Consider the following 19,822-nt stretch of genomic DNA (forward strand, 5'->3'; position numbering starts at 1 on the left):
AACCCCATGGGGCTCCCAGCCCTCTCCTTCCCAGGCCACTGCTGCATAGAGACCAGTCCTGAGTGCTGGACTGGGGCACAATGTCTGCCTGTGCCTCAGTTTCCCAAGAGTACTCAGAACTGTATGGCAGGCAAGGCTACAGAGGGGCTCTGGCCTGGGACCATGGGCTGAAGCCCACACGGTTGGAGGTGGAGAGGGGCACTGCTGGGATATGAAGGACGTGGATGCTGCTTGCTGCCAGGACACAGGGCAGGGGCAGGTGCAATTGCCCTCAGCTGGGCCTGGTTAGCCAGTGAGCCTGGCTGCCTGGGGCCTAACAACCCTCAGCTGGACCCACTGCTGGCTACTCAGAGAGGCAGATGCCTCTGTCTAGCCCTGGGGCCAGCCACGACCCTTGGGCTCTAGCCATCAGCCCTGCGTCTAATAGCAGCCCACCTCAGGCTGGCGATTGCTCACATCTAATCCCACAGCTATAGTTACTCGCTCTGGCCTGGCTCCCTGATGCCCTGCCCAGCTGTCCTGCCTCCACAGGTAAGTGTGAGATGCACCCATTTTACAGACAGGGGAATTGAGGCACGGGGCCAGAGAGGTATAGACATGCTCTGTGCTGGTTTAGCAGCATCACCAGGTCTCCATGATGCTACATAGGGTCAGGGGGGATGATTTGGGGGCTGCCCTTGGGCTGCTTTCTGATCCCCTGGGGTCCTGGAGAGGCTGAAAGGAGCACCTTTGAGTATGTATCATTGCTCCTTCCCCAGTACCTGGGAGCAACCACTCATGGGAGCATGTTAGGAATCAGTACAAAGGGAACTGTGGACAAGACCAAAAATATCGAGGCCCCTTTATAGATCCACAGGGTGTCCACACCTTGAAGACAGTGCCTAGCTCTTGTCCTTGTACCTCCTAACCTAAAGGATCTAGACGAACTAGAGAAGGTCCACAAAAGGGAAGCAAGAATTATTTGTGGCATCTTTCTGTGCCTGTGAGTAGGTCTGGCATTGAGTGCAGACACCACGTGGCCATCCAGGTCAGAGGGAGCGGCTCTTGCAGCTGGCCAGAGCCTCCCACTCCACCTTCTCCTCTGGATCGTGAGGCAGCCATGACCGCTGGGCCCTGGCTGGACTTTTAGCTATGTGCTGGAGCCGCGGCAGGGAGTTGGCTGCAACCTGCTTTAGTCACAGAGCTACGGAGACACCTTCCCAGAACAATGAAAGGGCTGGACTGGGTAGAAGTGTGTGTGCAGTGCATTGGCAGTGCGTGTTCAGTGCATGTGAGTGTGCATGGGTGGGTGCCCAATGCATGGGTACATGTGTAATGTACGTATAGTGTAGTGCATGTGCAGTGCAGTGTGTGTGGATGTGCAATGCACGAACTGTGCAGTACATGTGGGGGGTGCAGTGGGGGTGAGTGCAATGTATGTGCAGTGCATGTGGGGTGCCTGAGCAACGCATGGGGGTGCATGTGCAATGCCTGTGTAATGTGTGTGGGTGCATGTGCAAAGCCTGTGCAACAAGCGTAGGTAATATGCACACAGGCATGAAATCAAACGGGGCCCTGACAGGCGGGGACACTGGGCCGTCTGAAACGCATGCGTGTAGTGTGTACACAAGGGCGGGGTGGCACAGAGCCAGGCCGAGCCAGACAAGGGCTCTGTTGTGCAGGGTACAGGCGTGGCAGGACATGGACAGGCCTGTCCCTGCCATCATGGGGTGGGCGGGAAGTAACTGATGCCTGGGAACAAAAGGCACTTGCCGAGTCGGCGCCAGCCAGATGCCCCTGGTCACTGCTCAGCCCTCTCACGGGGCACCAGGCCCTCTCAACCCCAGGCCTTCGCTGAACACTGATGCCCAGTGGGTGAAGAGTGGGGACATCAGGCTGCAGGGAGTGGGGTGGATAGCTCCAGCCCTGCCCCTTTGAGGCCAGAGAGCTCAGGGTCTTCCACCCTTTCCTGGGGGATGCTGCTAATACCATGTCCTGCTGCTGCAGCTGCCCCCTGCTCCCATGCCTGGCTCCACCTCCAGCTCTGGCTCGGGGATGATTTTTCTAAGGGGCAAAAAAGCTGGCTAGTTAAAAAACAAAGCAAGATCTGTTGCTAGTGAGCACAGAACCCGGACGGCACGGGTGCGTGCTGCGCCTCCCCTCCCCGAAACCTCCAGGGCCAGGCCTGGGACTCAGGATTCCTGGCAGCCAGTTGTACCCTTTTAGGATTCCCCAGGCCGGCCCTGAGGTAGGCGGAGAAGGTAGACATCCTGCCTCCCGCCCTCTGCTCTAAGCTCTAGCTCTCCTGGCAGTGGCTGATGAGACCTGAGCAATGGAAAATGCCTTTAGTAAAGTTTCCCAAACTTTATCAAATTTCGAAGGAGCTGCAGGGAAAGGGTCTGGTTGGGAGGGGATTGGATTTAGGAATGAGGGTAAATGTTTGTTCTGTTCCAGAGTCTCCAAATCCCACAGCTTGGCTCCATCTTCCCCTGGAAACCGGAGGTAACTGGGCATGGAAAGGTTCCCCGCCAGGCTCAGCCGCCATGGAGGCCTTGCCATACCACAGGTCCCCTTGCCATAAACATCCTGCATTTTACTTTTCCTCTGCTTGGACCCAGGCCGGGAGCCATTCATATCTTGGAGGTGCCTGGCTGGTGGAAGAACCCTGCTCTGTGTACTAAGAGACCAGCCCCCCGGCACCCTCCCAGGCGTGATTCACCCTCCCAGTGTTTGGCCAAAATATGGCCTGTTGCTGCAGCAACAGGCCAAATCCCCGGCCAGGGGCTGGGCGCGGTGGGAGCGTTGCTTGCGGCTGGCGGTGAGCTCTGAATCACAGGCAGGAAGTGACACCCGGGCACATACAGCACCGAACACAGGGTGGTGGTGGAAGAGCTCCAGCTCAGGGTGGGCTGGGACAGGGAGCCGGGCTCCCTGCCAGGGGTGGTTTCAAAGAGCAGGGTGACCCCCTTCTAGCTGTCCCCCGATCCCCAGGGGCTGCTCTTATTACCTCAAACCACTGAGCTCCTGACCATTCGACCACTCCCTGCCCCACCTCGGTGCCAGGCCCTGCAGTGCTCGGGGTCCCTCCACGGCAGAGCGCTTGGCTGTGCAGGCAGGGGGGACATTCAGGGCGATGCTGTCTCTGCTCTAGCCGAGATCACCCACCAAGCCGACGGCAGCACTTGGAGCAGAGCCCCGGCCCCTGGCACCTATGCTCGCTGCAGAGGGGCCCTGCCTCTAATTAACCACAGCTTCCTGCCTGTGCCTGCCACTCTGTGCATTTATTATTATATCTTATAGCATACAACATGCACCCCCCACCAGCTGCTGGAAATTGTAGCGTGTTGGCTGTCCAAGGAGGGGAGATCTGGGCCTGGCTGTCTGAGCCCAGGGCCTAAGTGATGCATCTGCCAAGCAGGCAGGTGTGATGCGTGTGGCTGCCCATGTCCCACGGCGCATGGGGACTCAGCTTCTGCAGCTGTCTGCCCCACTCACCCAGTGCACATCAGGGGCTACCAGCGAGCAGAAAGCTGCAGTCACCATGAGGCAGGGCTGCCACAGAGGCTGGAAGCAGGGGAACCAGGACTCCAGGTCCAAGTTCCAGCCTGGAGCTGCCTCCCTGGGCTAGATGTGGCTCAAGCGCTTGGAGCTCCTGCCGTGGGCTCATGAGCAATGGGGACATCAGGAGCCTCTGCAGCCGCAGGGCTGGGCCCTGAGGAGTGGCTCTGGTGTCTTCTGCAGGCATATGCCCGGGGACACAGCAGGAAATGTTCAGCCTGGATTTGGATAAGGCAGGAATTCAGATTAGTGCTGGGGTTGTGCAGCACCATCGGTCACACATCTGGGGGCAAAGGGAGGACCTGGGGGAAGAGGCTGCAGGCTTCACAGCTGGTTTTGGGCATCTGCACATGCTGGGGGGGGGAGAGTGTGATGGGCTGTATGTGCGTGTTCGTGTACGGGTTATGCATGTTCCAGGCTGTGTGTGTCGATGTGTTCATGCATGTCTCACAGGCAGTGTATGCATACATGTTTCCATGTGTGTATGGGTGTGTCCATGTGTGTTATGGGTGGTGCATGTGTTTGGAGGTGTGTTGGTGTGTTTGCACATGTATGTTATGGGCTCTGTATTACAGGCTCTGTGTGTGTGTGCTCATGCATGTGATAGGAGCTCTTTGTATGTGGGTGCTCATGTATGTGTATTATGGGCTGCATGTGAGCATTCATGCATGTGTATTACAGACTGTGTGCAAGCATGTGTGTTATGGGCTCTGTGTGCGTGTGTGTTCGTGCACTTTTGTTATGGGCTCTACGTGTGCATTATGGACTCTGTGTGTGTGTGTTACGGGCTATACATATACGTCTGTGTGTGTGTGTGTGATACAGGCTGGTAACTAAGACATGGCTGTGCTCTGGGTGGGGACGACTGCTTGCAGTCTGTGGCTACAGCCCGAGCGGCCTGTCAGAGCCTCCCTTCCCAGCCTCCGCCGTTCCCCTCTCGTAAACCCCTACGCTGTGATCCCCTGTAGCATAGTTACGGAGCAAGGGAGGGCTGAAAAGCAACAAGCCTCAGCCTGGAGAAAAGGGAAGGACTTTCCCGTGAACAAGCCCCTGACTCATTCCAGCGGAACGGCAAACCGCAGTGGTGAAATGGCCGTGCGCCGGCAGCTGAGGGCGGGAGAGCCTGGTGCGCTCCGCACTGCACGCTTCCCTTGCTGCCAGCCGGCAGGAAGCGCAGCCAGATGGACTCTGACCTGGGGCCCAAATGCACCCCATTGGGAGGTCGCCGGGGGGGCCATAAATGCAGCAAAGTGGCTGGAGCTGCGGGTGTGGCTGAAATGACACTGCAGCCTTTTCCCCTCTGGCTTCCTCCAGCAGGGTGGGGTCGCCCTGGGGAGTCCAGGGCTGGACTCTCATGGAGGGAAGCCAAGGAGCAGGAGGCTGGGAGCTGAATTCCAGCCTGGGGCTGGGCCTGTGCACAGAAAACAAACCTGCTCCGCTCAGCGGCTTCTCCATGGCTGGGCCCAGGGGAATCCAGGCCTTGCAGTCCCTACCCCCACGGCTCCACCCTGCCCATCCCCGCCCAGTGCCATGCTGGCAGGTGAAGCAAGGTGCGTGCCGGAAATTCCAGGCACGTTCCTAGATGACGGCGCAAAGCCGGTGACACCCGTGTCCCAGCACGTCCCAGGCAGTTCTTCTTTCTCTGATCCCTACCGATGCCAGGGACACAGGAGAAGGAAACGCAGATCCTGAAAGTCGGCAGGTTCATTCCTTTCTCAGATGGATCGGCTCCGAGCTGCCTGCAGCCCCAGATTTGACTCAGCCAGGCAGGGCCCGATCCCTCTGCAATGAAAGTCAGTAGGACATTAGCATTCGCTCCAGAATTAGCCTCCCAAAATCTATTAGCCATCCAGGGCAGCATCAAGGCAACTAATGCAATCGGCATCCAAAGCGTGCAGTTGCCACTTTCAGTTCCCCAGGCTTCTCCTTTCTGCAGGGAACACTGCACCGCAGTTGAAACAGAGGACACTGAGTCATGAGATGTGGTATCTGTTTCTGGCCCTGCAGCCCCTTGTGATAGGAGAACCATCAGCAGTTATCACTGCCTCCTTTTTGACCTCGCTCAGAGGTAGGGTGCTCGTCAGAGAGCGTCTTATGGGGTTGGGGGTGGAAAAGGGAGTGTTAGGAGAATAAAGGCAGAGCAGGAAGACCTCATGGATTTGCGAGGTGAGGAGCAACTAATTAGGACCAGCCTCGTTCAGGCATGATAAGTATTCACCCAAGGTTAGCAGGAGTTGCCAGTTTTTTTCCTAGTCTAACAGCAAGGGAAAACCCAGGGCAAGATAGGAATGATGGATTGGAAGTATCTGCAGTAGCCGGGCATATTCTTAAGCCTTGGACACAGTGCGTTCTTGCTACCAGGGGAAGGTAATGTGAACAGGCCCCATGCCAGAGGCTGCATGGGCAAAATGTTCCATCAACTCATCTCCAGTTACTGGAACACAGCTGTCTTTTCCGCAGGCCAAAACGTGCCCGATCCCACATCTCCCTCTTGTGTTAAAGCAGTGCATAGGCAGAGATAGTCCTGTTGCCTGTTCATCTCTATAGGCATTCTCCCTCCAAAGCTTCCCTAAGTCATTTATAAAGTTAAAATGCTGGGAATGACAGGTTTTACCTCTTGCAGTGCTGCAGCTGCTTCTGGGGTGGAACTTGACAGTGGAACAATGCTAATGTATGAACAAGGAGGAGCTGTGGAGCATTGCTTTGAGCTGCGAAACACTGTGTATCTGTGTTGCGCTTGTGATGACCTTAGCTGTTACCACGCAGCAAAAAGATCTGGCTGTTACTGTGGGCAATTCACTAAAAACATCAGCTCAGCAGCTGCCAACAAGGCATGCAGCGTGTTAGGGATGATTAAGAAGGGAATCGTGAAGCAGACAGAAAGCATTGTCGTGCCTATTTACAACCCCCTGGGGTGTCCACACGTTGAATCCTGTGCCCAGTTCTGGTCCCTGCACCTCCAAAAGGACCTAGAAGAGCTAGAGAAGGGCAACAAGGATGATGAGTGCCATGGAGGGTCTTCCAGAGGAGAGACTGCAGAGGCCAGGCCTGGTCAGTTTAGCAAAGAGACATTTGAGGGGGGACAAGAGATGGGCTTACAAAATAGTTGAAGAGCACTGCCCCCGAATCAGAACTTCCTAGACCCAACTTTTTTTTTTTTTTAAAGGAAAATTGTGTCCCAGGCCAAATTAGCCAGATCAGGTCCAAATCCGTTTGAATCATTCAGGAACCATGTGTGGCAGTGCTACCGGCATGTGTCCTTCACCCCAGCCTGGGGCTTCAGAGGCTTCCAAATCCTTTGGCAAGGATCCAACATGCAGGCCCAAGCCCGGAGGCTTGGGGTTTGGTTGCCCCCAAGTTTTGCTTGCCCTCAATTTAAAAAAAATAAAATAAAATAAAAGTGTCACATACACACACTCCACCTCAAGTGGCCCTTGTGGTTCACTTGGCAGCTCAAAGCACACTAAAAACTCATCACACAGTTTGCACCATGCAACCATTTGCCCGCACACCCATCTCCATACCCGTACCCCTACTCACTGCCCTCCTCACAGGGTCTACTCCTGAGAGTCTATGCCAGACCCCTCTCCACCATTTCTTTCACGTCATCCTCTTCTTTCTGTTGCACCAGTACATTTCACTTAGTCCGATTTTAATACAGTTTTGCTTGCCCTCAATGCTGCAGGCTGCAAGTGAGACAGGAACAGAAGGAAAACCTTGGTCAGACCCAGGGCACTCTTCTCAGTATCTGCTCTCTGCCCCTCTGGTGACTGAGCCAGAGACCAAAACATCCTGTCTAGTAAAGATTTTTGCAGGCCACCTCCTGAGATGGCGGGGGGTGTACGCACCAACCTACAGGAGACCGTGGACCATGGAGCAGCCCTGGTTCTGCAGGGTCCAGAACGAGTTCTGGAGCGAGTATGGGCTACAGAAGGAAAGCCCGGCAACTATGTCCAACCACAAAAAGATACGGAAGGCAGTCCAGGACAGACAGACTATCAACCATGGAGACACTCCCTGATGAGGACTGCCAAGCCATCTGGAACCGGATCTTCCACAAGGACCTCCACAAGGACCACAGGGACTTGAGTTCATTGATAGCGCACCGAGTACTCCCAGTGAGGGTGTGGAGGTACAGGGAGGGACGAGAGATTCAACCCAACTGCCCCAGAGAAACCTGCCAAGAAGAAGCAGAGACCATTGACCACCTCCTATGGCACTGCCCATATGCCAAGGGTGGGTGGGGAAAGGTAAGTCGGCTCCTTGAAGGAATGAGAGGAGTCAAGTTGATGACAAGGGAGCGGTGCTGTATAGACACCTGACTGAGCAGCAGAGGTCCCAGACAATGCACTTCAAGCAGTTTGTGCCCTGTGTCAGGAGTGCCCTGTGGCAACGTTATACAGGCACGCCGAGCTCAAGGAAATGGACTGTGTTAAAAAGTTTCTGAGCGAACTTCAGTCCTACCACCATTAGAGAGGATGGAGAAGACGCAGCCAACTTCATCTGGAAAAGCGACACCTGGAGCAGGTTGTTCAAAGCCCCCCGGGAGGGGAAGTGGACAGAGCCCCAACTAGACCTGGACACAGTGAGAAGGACTACAACAGGATCAGCAGCAGCAGCAGAAGTGACAGCGACCGGGACACCGAATGAACTGAGACTGTGAACCCCCAACCGGGGCTTGAACTAAGGGACTGCGTGTGGGTTAGGGGAGGGTGGAGGATGGGTGCGCAGGGGAGTCGGCGCGTTCATTGTAACGGGAACGCGGGCTTCGTAATGCAGTTTAAGATGTGTGATGGAAAGTTTATGATAGAGGATGTATATACATAATTCTATGTAGAAATATATTTCAATTTTTAAAAAGTGACACAGGAGACTGGGCAGGACAGACCTATGATAGACTCATAAATTCAGGCTGGAAGAGACATCAGGAGGTCACATCGAGTCCAATCCCTGCTCCAAGCAGGACCAGCCCCAGCTACATCATCCCAGCCAGGGCTTTGTCCAGCCGGGTCTTCAACACCTCACAGGATGGAGACTCCAGCACCTCTGGGTGACCCGTTCCAGTGCTTCACCGCCCTCCTGCGAAGGGTCTTCCTAACACCCAACCCCACTCCCCCGGGGCTGCCACTGGAGCACGGCCCAGGAAACGACCGTTCTGCTCTCGTGAGCCCCAGCGTCCCCCGGCGCAGCCCCGCGCTCTGACGCAGTAAGTGGCAGCTTTGGGGCTCTTCGTCAAGATCTGATTTGATCTGAAGCCCATTGATTCGATCTGAAGCCCATTGATTCGGATCCTCCTCTCTGAGGGGGAAGTCGCTCTTCTCTTCAAACATCAGCTGAGCCCAACCCCTGCAGCCTCCCCCCGCAGCTGTTGCACTCAGTCCACGGTTCTCTGCTTTTGCACTGGCCAGGAAAACCCCATACAGCCCCTTCCAGCCCCATATTTCCCCCTCCAACCCCATACAGTCCCCCGCAATCCCATATAGCCTCCAGGTGCTGGAGCAGCGCTGAGACATCCGAGACCCCAGGGGGCGCACGCGGGCTGGATGACGTCACCCAGAGCGGGCCCCGCCCCCTGGGCAATTGCGGAGGGCGGGCAGCTCGCTGGTGTCACGTGACGGGGCACGCGTGACGCCATGGCGCAGGCGCGCTGAAGCTGCTGCGGGCGGAAGGACACGTGGTGAGCTGTGGGAGGCGGGAATCGCGGGTCAAGGGATCACCCTAGGGCCGGCCAAGGTCAGTTGTCATCGTGGGCATCTTCTGGTGGAGTCCGAGGTCACGTGATAGGTGTCCGAGTTGGAGGTCACCGCGGAGATTAAAGGTCAGGAGGGAGGGGTCAGGGGACAGGCCAGGTGCCCGGGTTAGGAGGCATCATAGGAATTAAAGGTCAGGAAGGAGGGGTCGGGGTAGCCTAAGTGCCCCAGTTTGGGGGTCACCCAGAGGCCAAAGGTCAGGAGGGAGGGGCAGGGGGCCCAGGTGCCCCTTAGGCTTTGGGACACTCCCTGCTCTGTGGCTGCAGCCTCCCTGCCCTGCGACCCCAGCCCCCGCCCTGTGCCTGGCACGCAGAGCTCAGCCCTGGGCCTGGCTCCAGGTGCACACACGGCCCGGGATTTGCTGGGATTGGGGGCTGTGCCCTGGGGAATAAGCCTTTTGTCCAACAGCGTCTCTCGCCGTGCAGCCCAGCACCGAGCCAGGCGGCTCTTGCTCCAGCACCGGCTGCACCGCTGCCTCCACCCAGCCTGGGAGACTGCTGCCTTCACCGCCCAGAGTGACCCCCCCTGCTCAGAGCCATGTGGAAGAGCGGGGTCACCCTGGCCAGGGCACTGAGGCCCAGGTCAGCCCCTCGTCTGGGGTCGAAGGCGTCCTCCAGAGCGTCCAAGCCGGCTGCTGCCTGCCATCTGCTCTGGAGCTCTGAGGTGAGTGTGGCGAGGAGGCCCTGGGGCAGGGCACCGGGCACAGATGGGGTTTTATCCTAGTTCTGGCATCGCCTCTGTTTGTGGTCTGGGACAGTCACTTAGAAGGCAGGGCAGATTTGCCTCTTACCGATTAGCCAAAGTATAGCAGCAGCTTCCAGGAGCTGAAGGCAGGGTAGATTTCCACCTTACAGGCTAAGCAGAGTAGAGAGAGACACCGTGTGAGCTTTCATGAATCCAAGTTCACTTCATCAGATGCTGTGAAAGGACGCGCACAAAGCAGAGTACAAGAAGGAGAGAAATGAGCATGCAAAAGACAAGGGAGGGGAGAGGAGGGCAGTGCTGGGAGAAGCAAACAAACCCATAGGAACAAAGGAGCCACAAAAACGAAGCCAGGTGAGATGGGATGAGAGTCTGTCATCCCTGTTTAAACCGTGCTTAGCCCAGTCCAGTCTGTGCCCGAGTCCTTGTTCTGCAGTTTCCTGTCCCAGTTGGTTTTTACAAGGTTGCTGTCTGAGAACAGCTGCCCTCAGCCCAGCAATGGAGCGTCCGGGGAAGCTGAAGCGTTCTTCCACGGGCCTGTGCGTCTCTGCAGCTAATGTCAGGGCAGCGTTCATTTTTTCTGTCACGTAGGGACCACCCATGTAGACCACAGAGGGGCACTGAGCAGGTGACAGCATCTGTGGCATTGGTGGAGTTGCAGGGGAAGGAGCCTCGGGTGTTGTAATCTGTGATATTTGGTCCAGTGATGATGTTGTCTGTATTGATGTTGGGTCCGTTGCAATGCCTGGTGCCTCTGTGAGACTGGTGGTTACATAGCTTGTTGCTTGAGAGAGGCCGTTTGAGGTTGGGGGCTGGTTTGTCCCTGGTGACTACTTTGTGATAATCATCCTTCTCCAAAAAGGGCTGGAGCTCATCATTAATGATACGTCCAAGGTGCTCAAGCCAGGAGCTACAGGGATGGGCAGAGGGACTCTATCCTTATCCAGTTAAATGCAGTGACTTAGACCAAGTCGGGAATAGCCCCTGTCCTGGGCTGACCTTGTTTCTGAGTACTCAACCTGAGACCTCTGTGTGTTTTCAGAAGGGCCAAGTTACTCTGTGGCCCTCGGCTAGAAGCCTAAATGCTTCTCCTGGCTGAATGTGAGTCAGTCTATACAAGGTGCTACCGTGGCCTGCCTTCTGCAAGACATCCCAGACAGAGCACACAGGAAACAAGGTGCCCCTGGCTGGTGGCACCAAATCCCCTGCTTAACCCTCCCCCCTCTTGCTAAAGCAGATGCAAGGTCTCTTGGAGGAGTGCTTCCTTTTCCTCGGATAAAAGGGACTCTAATGGTAGAGGAGCAGCTGTGGATTCTAAACCCTGCTGTGGGACAAAATCAGGGGGCTGTGAGCTGTTAGGAAACACTCCAGTATCCAGTGGCTGCTCTGAACTAGTCTTCTGAGGGGGATCTTTTTCCTCTCCTAATTCAGAGAGATGTAGGTACCTGTGAGGCAAGTGAGAAGACAGAAGCTGGAGAGAGAACTGCTCATTGTCCTTATGTTACTGCCAACTGAATGTCTGTTTGCACTGTGTGCAGACATCTACACGTGATTTGCAAGGTTGAACACAGGGATTTCAAACAGAAACCCAGTGTTATGCACATCCGGGCCTGTTCTGTAGTCAAAAAAAACCGAGGGAAATTGGAGAGCTGGGATTTTCTCAGGGAAGCCTGAAGTCTAGCAAGAGGGGTGTGGAGCCTCTAACAAGATTGAGGACCACTGTCCTAAAGTAACTAGTTAATACTATCAGATTCTTTTTTTTTTTTTTTTTTAATGACATTTAAGCTGGTTTGTATGCCACATGGGAAAAAGCTGTGTACTCTTAATTAAACCCAGGGTTACATTCCATTCATTAGAGCAGGCAGAGAAGGTTGGATGCCAACAATGTTAATTAAAGACCCTTTCAGTCCAGTGCTTAGCTTGGAAGTATTTCTAGTGGCTAGTCCCAATGCGTTGAGTGATGCTGGGCTGAATTGGGGCTGACACATGGATTTTGGAAGGCTCAAAGAGGACCAGAAGTTCTGACAAGTTCCCCCTTGGCTCCCCTTCAGATCAAGGGTTTGTTGGGGGATGAAATCCTTTAGCTAGTGTTTGTCACCTGGCAACCAGGGCACCAAAGCTGGATCTTGAAAGGCATTTTGCTGCCCAGTTCCTTTTTGGATCTGAGCCCAAGAAATGCAACTGGACAGCTTGTAATCTGAGTTGGAAGTGCCTCTCTGTGACAGACCCGTCTGGGAGGAAGCAAACCCAGAGTCTAAAGCTGGATTTTGGAACTTGGAAGTTAAAGTATACAAGAGGGGAAACATCGTTTGAATGCATGTTCAGAGGGAGAGATCTTTCCGCATGAGTTAAAAGCCATGTCCTTGGGGAGGGGGGTGGGTGAAGAAACCCCGCATGTCACTCGCCTGGTGATTGTAACGATGGTAATTACTGAGATCGGTGCAGTGAAATCTTCCCCTGGCCATCCGTTTGCTGGAAGGGTGCCCAGAAGGAGCTCAGCTGTTGCATTCACCCTCCCGAAAGGGAATTCAGTGCAGAACAGAATGAAAGGTACTGATATGGCTCTGGATTTGCATGTGGTGGGTGTTTGATCGAACCTCCTGGATGCTTCGGTTCTCCCTTGTGATCCTCCCCTGCCCTTCCTTCACAACCAGGGGCTAGTCTCCATGCTCCCCACCCCCATCTCAAGTCCGTGTGCTTTCCTTTACTGCAGACACCCAACCCCTCTGCAACAACGGTGAGAACAAGAGCAGCAGGGAGAGCTTGGAGGAGGGTACAGGCAGCTCCGTGCAGCTGTGTAGGTTGAATGTGACTAGAGCAGAGCTGGCTGCGGTGTTGCTTGGGATGTCGACATTTTTTGAAGAGGAAGACATCCCCTTCCTGGCAGCTGGGCAAAAAAGGAGCTCTGTGAAGTGGAGCTACTATGATCACTAGGGACAGAAAAGAGCCAGGGTCTTGAAGCCAGAGGCTTGCCCCTTAAGAAGCCATGCTAGGGTCAGCTGTAGGGGGTCCTTTGGGAGGGAGAGCCAACACAGCTTCACTTCTGGGCCTTTTGAGATGCCCAAGATGAGCAGATGCTTGTGGAGTCAGAGAAGTGCTCACTTGTAATGATGCTGCTTCTCATCTGCTTGTTACCAGACCCAGTTCTCCCAGGCCGGGCAGCCAAAGGACTATGCCCTGCCCAATGCCAGCTGGAGCCAGGGCATGCTGAACCTATACAATGAGTTTGTGGAGAAGAGCAAGGATGGGACGTGGAAAAGGATCCCATCCTATCGGCACAGCTTGGATCACATCCCAGGCAAGTCTCTGGCCTCTCCCTCCCTTCATTGTGTGTCACCTACTTCCCTGACAGGTGTGGAAACCATTGTGGGCAGTTGTTCAGGAATGTGATGGCAGGGCTTCATTCCCAGAGCAGTTCCACTGGTTAGACTGGTGTCAGCAGTCCTGTATTCAGCAACAGCCTCTGCTCAGACCAGTAAGCCTTTCTGTCTATGTACAACTCAGCCCCCACCCTTAGAGGAGGTACTGTATATACTTGCATACCAAATGCACCTTTTTCCCCCTAGAATCGGCTCTTCAAACTTGGGGTGTGTATCTGAAGCAGAGGGAAGCTGATTTTCTTTGCCCCCCACAGCACTACATATCCCCCACACTCTGGTGGGATACAGCTTGCCAAAAACTGGTGCCAGTTTGAGAGCAGCTGTGAACAGGTTGACACTGGATGGGTCCCCTCCCACATCCTGGCAGGAGCAGAAACTGATTGCCTTCTTGCGGTACAGTGTCTTCATGGAAAAAGCCAGCTAGGCAATGATTCTCGGGGAAAAGAATTGTATTTTCTACAGTTTGCCTACCAAGGTGCTTGTCTTCTTTTTGGCATGTGCGATAGGTGGGGAAATGCGGGGAAATTCATCCCAGCCCTAAGCTATTCAGGTCTGATTTTTTTTTTTTCCACTTTTGAGCTGGAGTGCCAGAGTCCCTTCTGGCAGCTGAGTCCTAGGTGGTGCATCCCTGGGGAATAAAAAGAACATTCCTATCAATGGGCAAGGACTTCCAGAAGTCCGTTCCTCCTCATCTCCAGCCTAAATGCCTCCTACAACTTACAGCTATCTCTCCCTGTCCATTGTCCCTCTTCAAGCGCAGCCGCTTTTCCAATGCCAGTGAATGAGTTGGTAACAAGGTGCTGAAAACCAGACTGCCCCCACTTGTCATCATTGATCCACCCATGCAGATTAGTTTTCATCAGCAGCTAGAGATTCAGCTTTAGTTAAGCAGGAAAGGGAGGTTGAGCAAGCTGAATGTGAGGCTCTGTTTCTGCTCTGTGCAGTTGTAACTCTGAAAAGTATTCTGGGAGGTGTCATGGGTGAGAAGATATAGTCACCTTGGACTGATGAAACTTTGGACAGGGACCATTTGCACCCTGGGCCAGGCTCTCACCCTTCAGCTTGATGCTACCCCTTTTAACCCCTGAGCACCCATTTCCTTTTACCCACCCAGATTCGGTGAAGCTGGAAGGTGAGAAGGTGCAGAAGGACACTCGCCTCTTCCTCCGCAACCTGGATGAGGAAGGGCTGGGCTTTGAGTATGTGATGTTCCTCAACCCCTCGGAGAAGAGGATGGTGACTGTGTACCAGCCGGGCCCCTACCTGGAAGGGCATCCAGGGTAAGGACCTCTCCTCCCTGCTCCTGGGCTGAGCAGAATGGCCCACTGTCCTGCCTCTAGGGCTGGTTGTCTGCCCTCCGTTCAAATTGCCAACCCCATTTCCAGGTTCACTCATGGAGGCTCCACGGCTGCCATGATTGACAGCACCATCGGAAGCTGCGCTATCTTTGTTGCTGGGAGGGTGATGACAGCCAACCTCAGCATCGACTTCAAGAAGTGAGTGACTGGCGGCTCCCTTACGGCTGACTGAGGCAGACATTGCTGTTGCTCTTGGACTGTCCCTTTTGTCCAGGGAGAGCCTGGGATGGTTCTGTCTTTGGGAATAATGTGCCTCTCCGTTGGGGACATTGGAGCCTTTACAAGGGAGTGGAGGGTGTTTGGAGCATGGAGCTGGCATTCACATGACCAGGGTTTGGTCCTTGCTGCTGCCACTGCTTTCTTCTGCCAGGGGTGGCTATCCTGTAGCTAGTTGCATGGGCAACCTCTGTGTGTGGCATGGAGCAAACTGCAGGGAAGGCAGGCAGTAAAATGGCAGATGGGGCAGGGAGCAGAAAGCAGGGCAGAAGATTAGGTGGGGAGCGCACAGGGCAGGGAGCAGAAAGCAAAGCGGTGGATCAGGTGGGGAGAATGCAGTGCAGGGAGCAGAAGCAGAGTAGCAGGTCAGGTACGGGAAAAGGGTTCTGCAAACTGTTTGGTCTGTGCACCCCAGCTGTGAAACTGGGGTGCTGCCTAGGAGAACAGGTGGGCAATAGGGGCAGGTCATGGCTGGGGCATTTCCTTGGAAAGTTCCTTGGTGGAGGGGACTGGGGCGGTGGGGTGTCTTAGATCTATACTGCGACCTGAATTGTCCAGGCTGTTCTCAAGCTGGAGCTCAGTGTAATTGAGTGCCATGCTCCCACCACCCCTCCAGACCGCTCTGCTTTGCATTCACAGCCTGTGAAATACAACCGCTTCTGGGGTGGAACAGGCAGGTGTTGAACAGCTGGTGCTGGGCAGGGAGGAGCCAGGTCCTGATTAACACCTGCCCATTCTCTCCCCGCAGCCCCATTCCCCTGGGCTCGGTGGTGCTGGTGGACAGCAAGGTGGACAGAATGGAGGGGCGGAAGGTGTTCCTGTCCTGCCAGGTCTGGAGCGCTGATGGCCAGACCCTCCATGCTGAGGCTACAGGTAAGGACTGGGGGGACAGAGGGAAACTGAGTCACAGGGTGTCTGATGCCTGGAGAGAGCCCAACCAGATGCCCAGAGGCAGCTGCCGGCTCTGGCCAGTTTTTCTCAGAGACCCAGTTCTTCCTCCATCATTGCCTTCCAAGCCAGGCTCCCCTGTGCCCGGTCTTCCCCTGGGGTGGGCTCCTAGCTGGGCTACGAGAAAGGCTGGGCCTGGTGCTCGCTGCTCCCAGAGCCCCATCCCCTGCCCTTTGCCCCAACACTTTCAGGCCACATGTCGAGACCTGTTGAGCTTCCCTGACTCCAGCAGATTTCAGGGTACCTAAATCTCTCTGACTGTCCTGTCCCGGCAGCTACCATCACAGTTGCAGATGTCTGGGACCAGCCAGCACAGGGTGAAAACCCTGCTCTACCCATACAGCCTGCTGACCCCAGGTCTTATCATTCCGCTGTCAGCAGGTCCCACTAGGGCTGAGTGCTTGGCACCATATGCTGTCCTATCACCTCCCTAAGCCAAGCCTGAGCCAGTGGCAGCAGCAGGAAAGTCCCAAGACTTGTCTTTGCTGCAAAGGTGCCCCCCAGCCCCTCTCCAATTCCCAGGGCTGTGTTCCATGCAGAGGCTTCCACCCTGCTTTCCCCCTCTGTCTTTCAGCCCTCTTTATCCAGCTGGCTTCCCTGACCCGGAGGTGAATTCCTAGCAAGCCTGTCGGATGAAGCTGCCTGTGGCTGTGCCCCTTTAGTCCCACCTTCCCTCCCCCCAGCTCCACAGCTTTCCCTGGACGTGAGTGACGGGGCCTGACCCCTCAGAAGCGACCTCTGTGAACTCATAGCCACTGCATCGTGGCCTCCTGGGTACAGCTCTCCTGGTAAAAATCCAATTAACCTTGGAACAAGAAGGTCCCGCAGCCTGATGTATAAGGCACGGCTTTGCGCCCAGGGTGACTCTGGGTCTTTTTGTCCAGAGAAGAGGAACTGGAGCTAGTTCTGTTCAATTACATGCTAGTTTATTAGGATATTAGCAATTGAGCAAGAATGATCAGTAGCAGCTACACATGACAGGGGATACACAGCTGTACTTGCTGCTAGGGACTGGGTTCTTGTGTCTCCCTGCACCTGTCCTCACAGGTAAGGCAAAATTCCAGCCTTCGCACGCAGGTTTCTGCATTGTGGAGTGTTATACAGCTCCAATGCACGTTCTGTGCTTCTGCCGAGCCGTCGAAGCTCGTGATCTCGGCCAGTTTGGCAGGGAGCAAAACTCTTGACTCATGCTGCATGACAGTTGTTCCTACGCAGAGTCTGTGTGTTTGGTGCAATCATCAGCCTGATAGTCTCTACTCACTTGAAACCACCCCCTACAGATGTGCTATCTCATTCTAGTTGTGATCAGGACAGAATCGTTTTTAGAATCGGTTTCTCTGCGCGGTGCAACGTAGTGACACACCCAGTGCCAAGGGGAATCCTTGTATCTCGAACCCCAACAGCTGTCGCTGCTTGTCAGAGGACACATCCGTGGCCTGAAGAAGCCATGAGCTCTGCATAGCTTCAAATGCTGGCGTCCAAGAACCAGCACCATTGCCCCCTTCACTGCCCATTCTCAGCTGCTCTAGCATCTTGCTAGGGATCTTGCCTCTGAGCTCTACGCCTCTTCCATGGGACCTTTTAGATATTGGGTCACCTTCTCTAGTTCTTCCAAAATGAAATCAAACCAGTATTTTGGCCTGTAGGTCTGGACCTCTTCAGCGTGGAAGAGGGACGGTCCCTGTTCCTTTTAAAATAAGCCATGTTTAGCCCTGGTGCTGATCTGCAAGCATTACACGAGCCAGAGGAGAAACCAGGCTCTGTAGCGGTAAGCCAGGAACAGCGGCTTCAGGGGATGGAGTTTTGGAGCTGATCAAAAACTTCCCCATTTAAATTGTTTTTGGACAAACTCTTTCACTGTCCCCCCCCCCCCCCCCCCCCCCCCCCCCCCCCCCCTCCATTGCCCCCTCCAGCTTTCCCCAGCAATGTCCCGAATCGGCCAGAACTGCTGAGGAAAGATGAACGTGATTCTACTGTACTATACTGAACCATGTTGCAGTGCATTGTGGGACACATCAGGAGCTTCATGCTCCTGTTTCTGCCATGCTGCCTCTCCCATGGTGCATTGTGGCTGCCACAATGCACTGTGGGAGATGGAGTCTGACTCATAAAGGAGCTGGGTGCCCTACCGGTTTTGAGCAAACACCCCAGGCATCCGCTTTCCAGGTCCAGCACGTGGAGGTCCTCATTCTGCCCGTGTGGGCTGCAATCACAGCTCAGTTGCTGGCACCAGGCTCCAGGGAGACATAAACTTGGCTTCTTCAGCAACCCTGTTCCCCTGCGGTGAACTCGGCGTGCCAAGCTGCCTGCATTTTCCTATCCCTTGGGAGTAAGTTGTCATGGGATGGAGGGGAAACTACAGAACCAGGAGACTCAGGACTTGGGGACTCTCCTCTACACACTGCTGCTATTGATGTGATCTTGGGCAAGTCACGTAACACCTATTTGCCTCAGCTTCCCCAGTTGTAGTGTAGCAGAGGGTGATGGAGCTCCTCAAGCCTGGGGGCCTGCTTTGCAAATGAATCTGTTGTCTCTCCTTGGGGCCATGTCTTTGCAGCAAAACCTCCCTTGCATGTGAGCTAGTGAGTGATGGTGAATCTAAAAGGTCCCTGCTTCAGCTTCTGTCAGACACTATGGCTTTCTGGGGGATGAGCAGATGGCTGCACACAGCTGTCTGCACCTGGGGACAGCCTGGCTTCCCTCAGCTTGGATGTCTCAGCAGAACCCACCACGGTCTGTCGTATCTGCTGTGCAGAGGACCCCAACTCCAGCTCTGGAGAGCCCCAAGCCAGCCAGGCACTGGAAGCAAGGTCCAAGAGCCCGTACAGAGCTGAACTGCCTGAGGACTGTGTTCCCCTGCCCCACCCCCTTCCTGGGATCTGGACCCCTGCAACACTGGCCTTCCCCAGGCGAACTAAGGGTACAGCTAGCAGAGGAAAGTCATACACCGACTATTGGCTTTGTAGCTGACTCAGTCCTTTTGCTAAAGGAGTGAAAACAAAACAGGCTTTTGCCAAAGTCCAGCTGTTACAGCTAATCTGCAGTGGGAGATCATCTGCTCCTAGCCCAGGCACCCAGAGCAGGAAGCCATGTGTTGGCAAGACCTGTTTCACCCATGGTGCTGGAGTGCTTTTTGCGTGGGCCGTGCCAAGTGTGTCCTGCCTCGCAGCGGATACTTTTGCCTGCAGTATTGCCCTGACTATGTCATTCTCTTGCATCCCTTTCACTGCAGCACCCAGGCTGCCATCTCTGCCCCTGTAAGCAAGAGGCATCAGTCTGCCCCATGCATGGGGCATGAGGTTTTGCACTGATGGAGCTACATAATATGAAATAAAGTGCTGATGTGTCCTGTCACCATTTGCAAATCTGAATCCCAAACCAGGCACCTACTATCGCTTCGTCTAGCCTTAACAAGGCACTTCGGCACATGGGCACTGTGTCTTGCCTACTCCTTTAGTGAGCTAGCAGCCTGCAAGGCTGCTTGCAGGTGGCACGAGGGGCTAAGGAGAGATGCATTTGACTGGAAGGGGGCTTAGGCTGGAGCTATATAAGCCCAGAGCCTGAGCTGGTCAGGCAGCCTCTCCCTGGCAGCCACCGAGTGAGGAGCTCTCGGACGCAGGGCTCCTGAAGGGACTGTAGCTTATAAAAGCAACTCTGCAGGCCTGGGATCAGAGGCAAGCCCCCTGGGCAGAAAAGGACTGAGTTTTTGCAGACAAGTGGCCTTTGTTTTATTTTGAGACCGTAGAGGGTCCTGGTGCCCAGGGAAGGGCTAAGCTGCTCCAGAAGCTCCCTGAGCCTGGAGAAGGGGTGATGCATAGGACCGGGTGTCCGGGAGCCCGGAGGAGGGGCGGCATGCAGGACCAGGGGTCCAGGAGCCTGGAGAAGGGTAGGTATGCAGGACCAGGGGTCTGGGAGTCTAGGAAAGGGCTGT

General features: G+C 54.9%; 1 protein-coding gene across 4 annotated transcripts; it reads left to right on the plus strand.

The window, feature by feature from the left end:
- Positions 1 to 9,138: 9,138 nt before the first annotated feature.
- LOC109281033 (acyl-coenzyme A thioesterase THEM4) lies at positions 9,139 to 19,245 on the plus strand. 4 transcript variants are annotated; one of them, XM_019478996.2, is made up of 7 exons: positions 9,139 to 9,214; positions 9,713 to 9,950; positions 13,128 to 13,287; positions 14,484 to 14,649; positions 14,755 to 14,865; positions 15,692 to 15,816; positions 16,466 to 19,245. In XM_019478996.2, exons 2-7 carry the CDS (start codon positions 9,825 to 9,827, stop codon positions 16,501 to 16,503), a joined length of 726 nt encoding a protein of 241 aa, XP_019334541.2. In that variant the 5' UTR covers positions 9,139 to 9,214; positions 9,713 to 9,824; the 3' UTR covers positions 16,504 to 19,245. The 4 variants fall into 4 exon arrangements, with proteins under 4 accessions (XP_019334541.2, XP_019334539.2, XP_019334538.2 ...); XM_019478994.2 differs by having other exon boundaries at positions 9,172 to 9,270; XM_019478993.2 differs by lacking the exon at positions 9,139 to 9,214 and adding an exon at positions 9,224 to 9,355.
- Positions 19,246 to 19,822: the final 577 nt, after the last annotated feature.

Source organism: Alligator mississippiensis, chromosome 15 (genome assembly GCF_030867095.1).
Source record: "Alligator mississippiensis isolate rAllMis1 chromosome 15, rAllMis1, whole genome shotgun sequence".
Classification (NCBI taxonomy): Eukaryota; Metazoa; Chordata; order Crocodylia; family Alligatoridae; genus Alligator; species Alligator mississippiensis.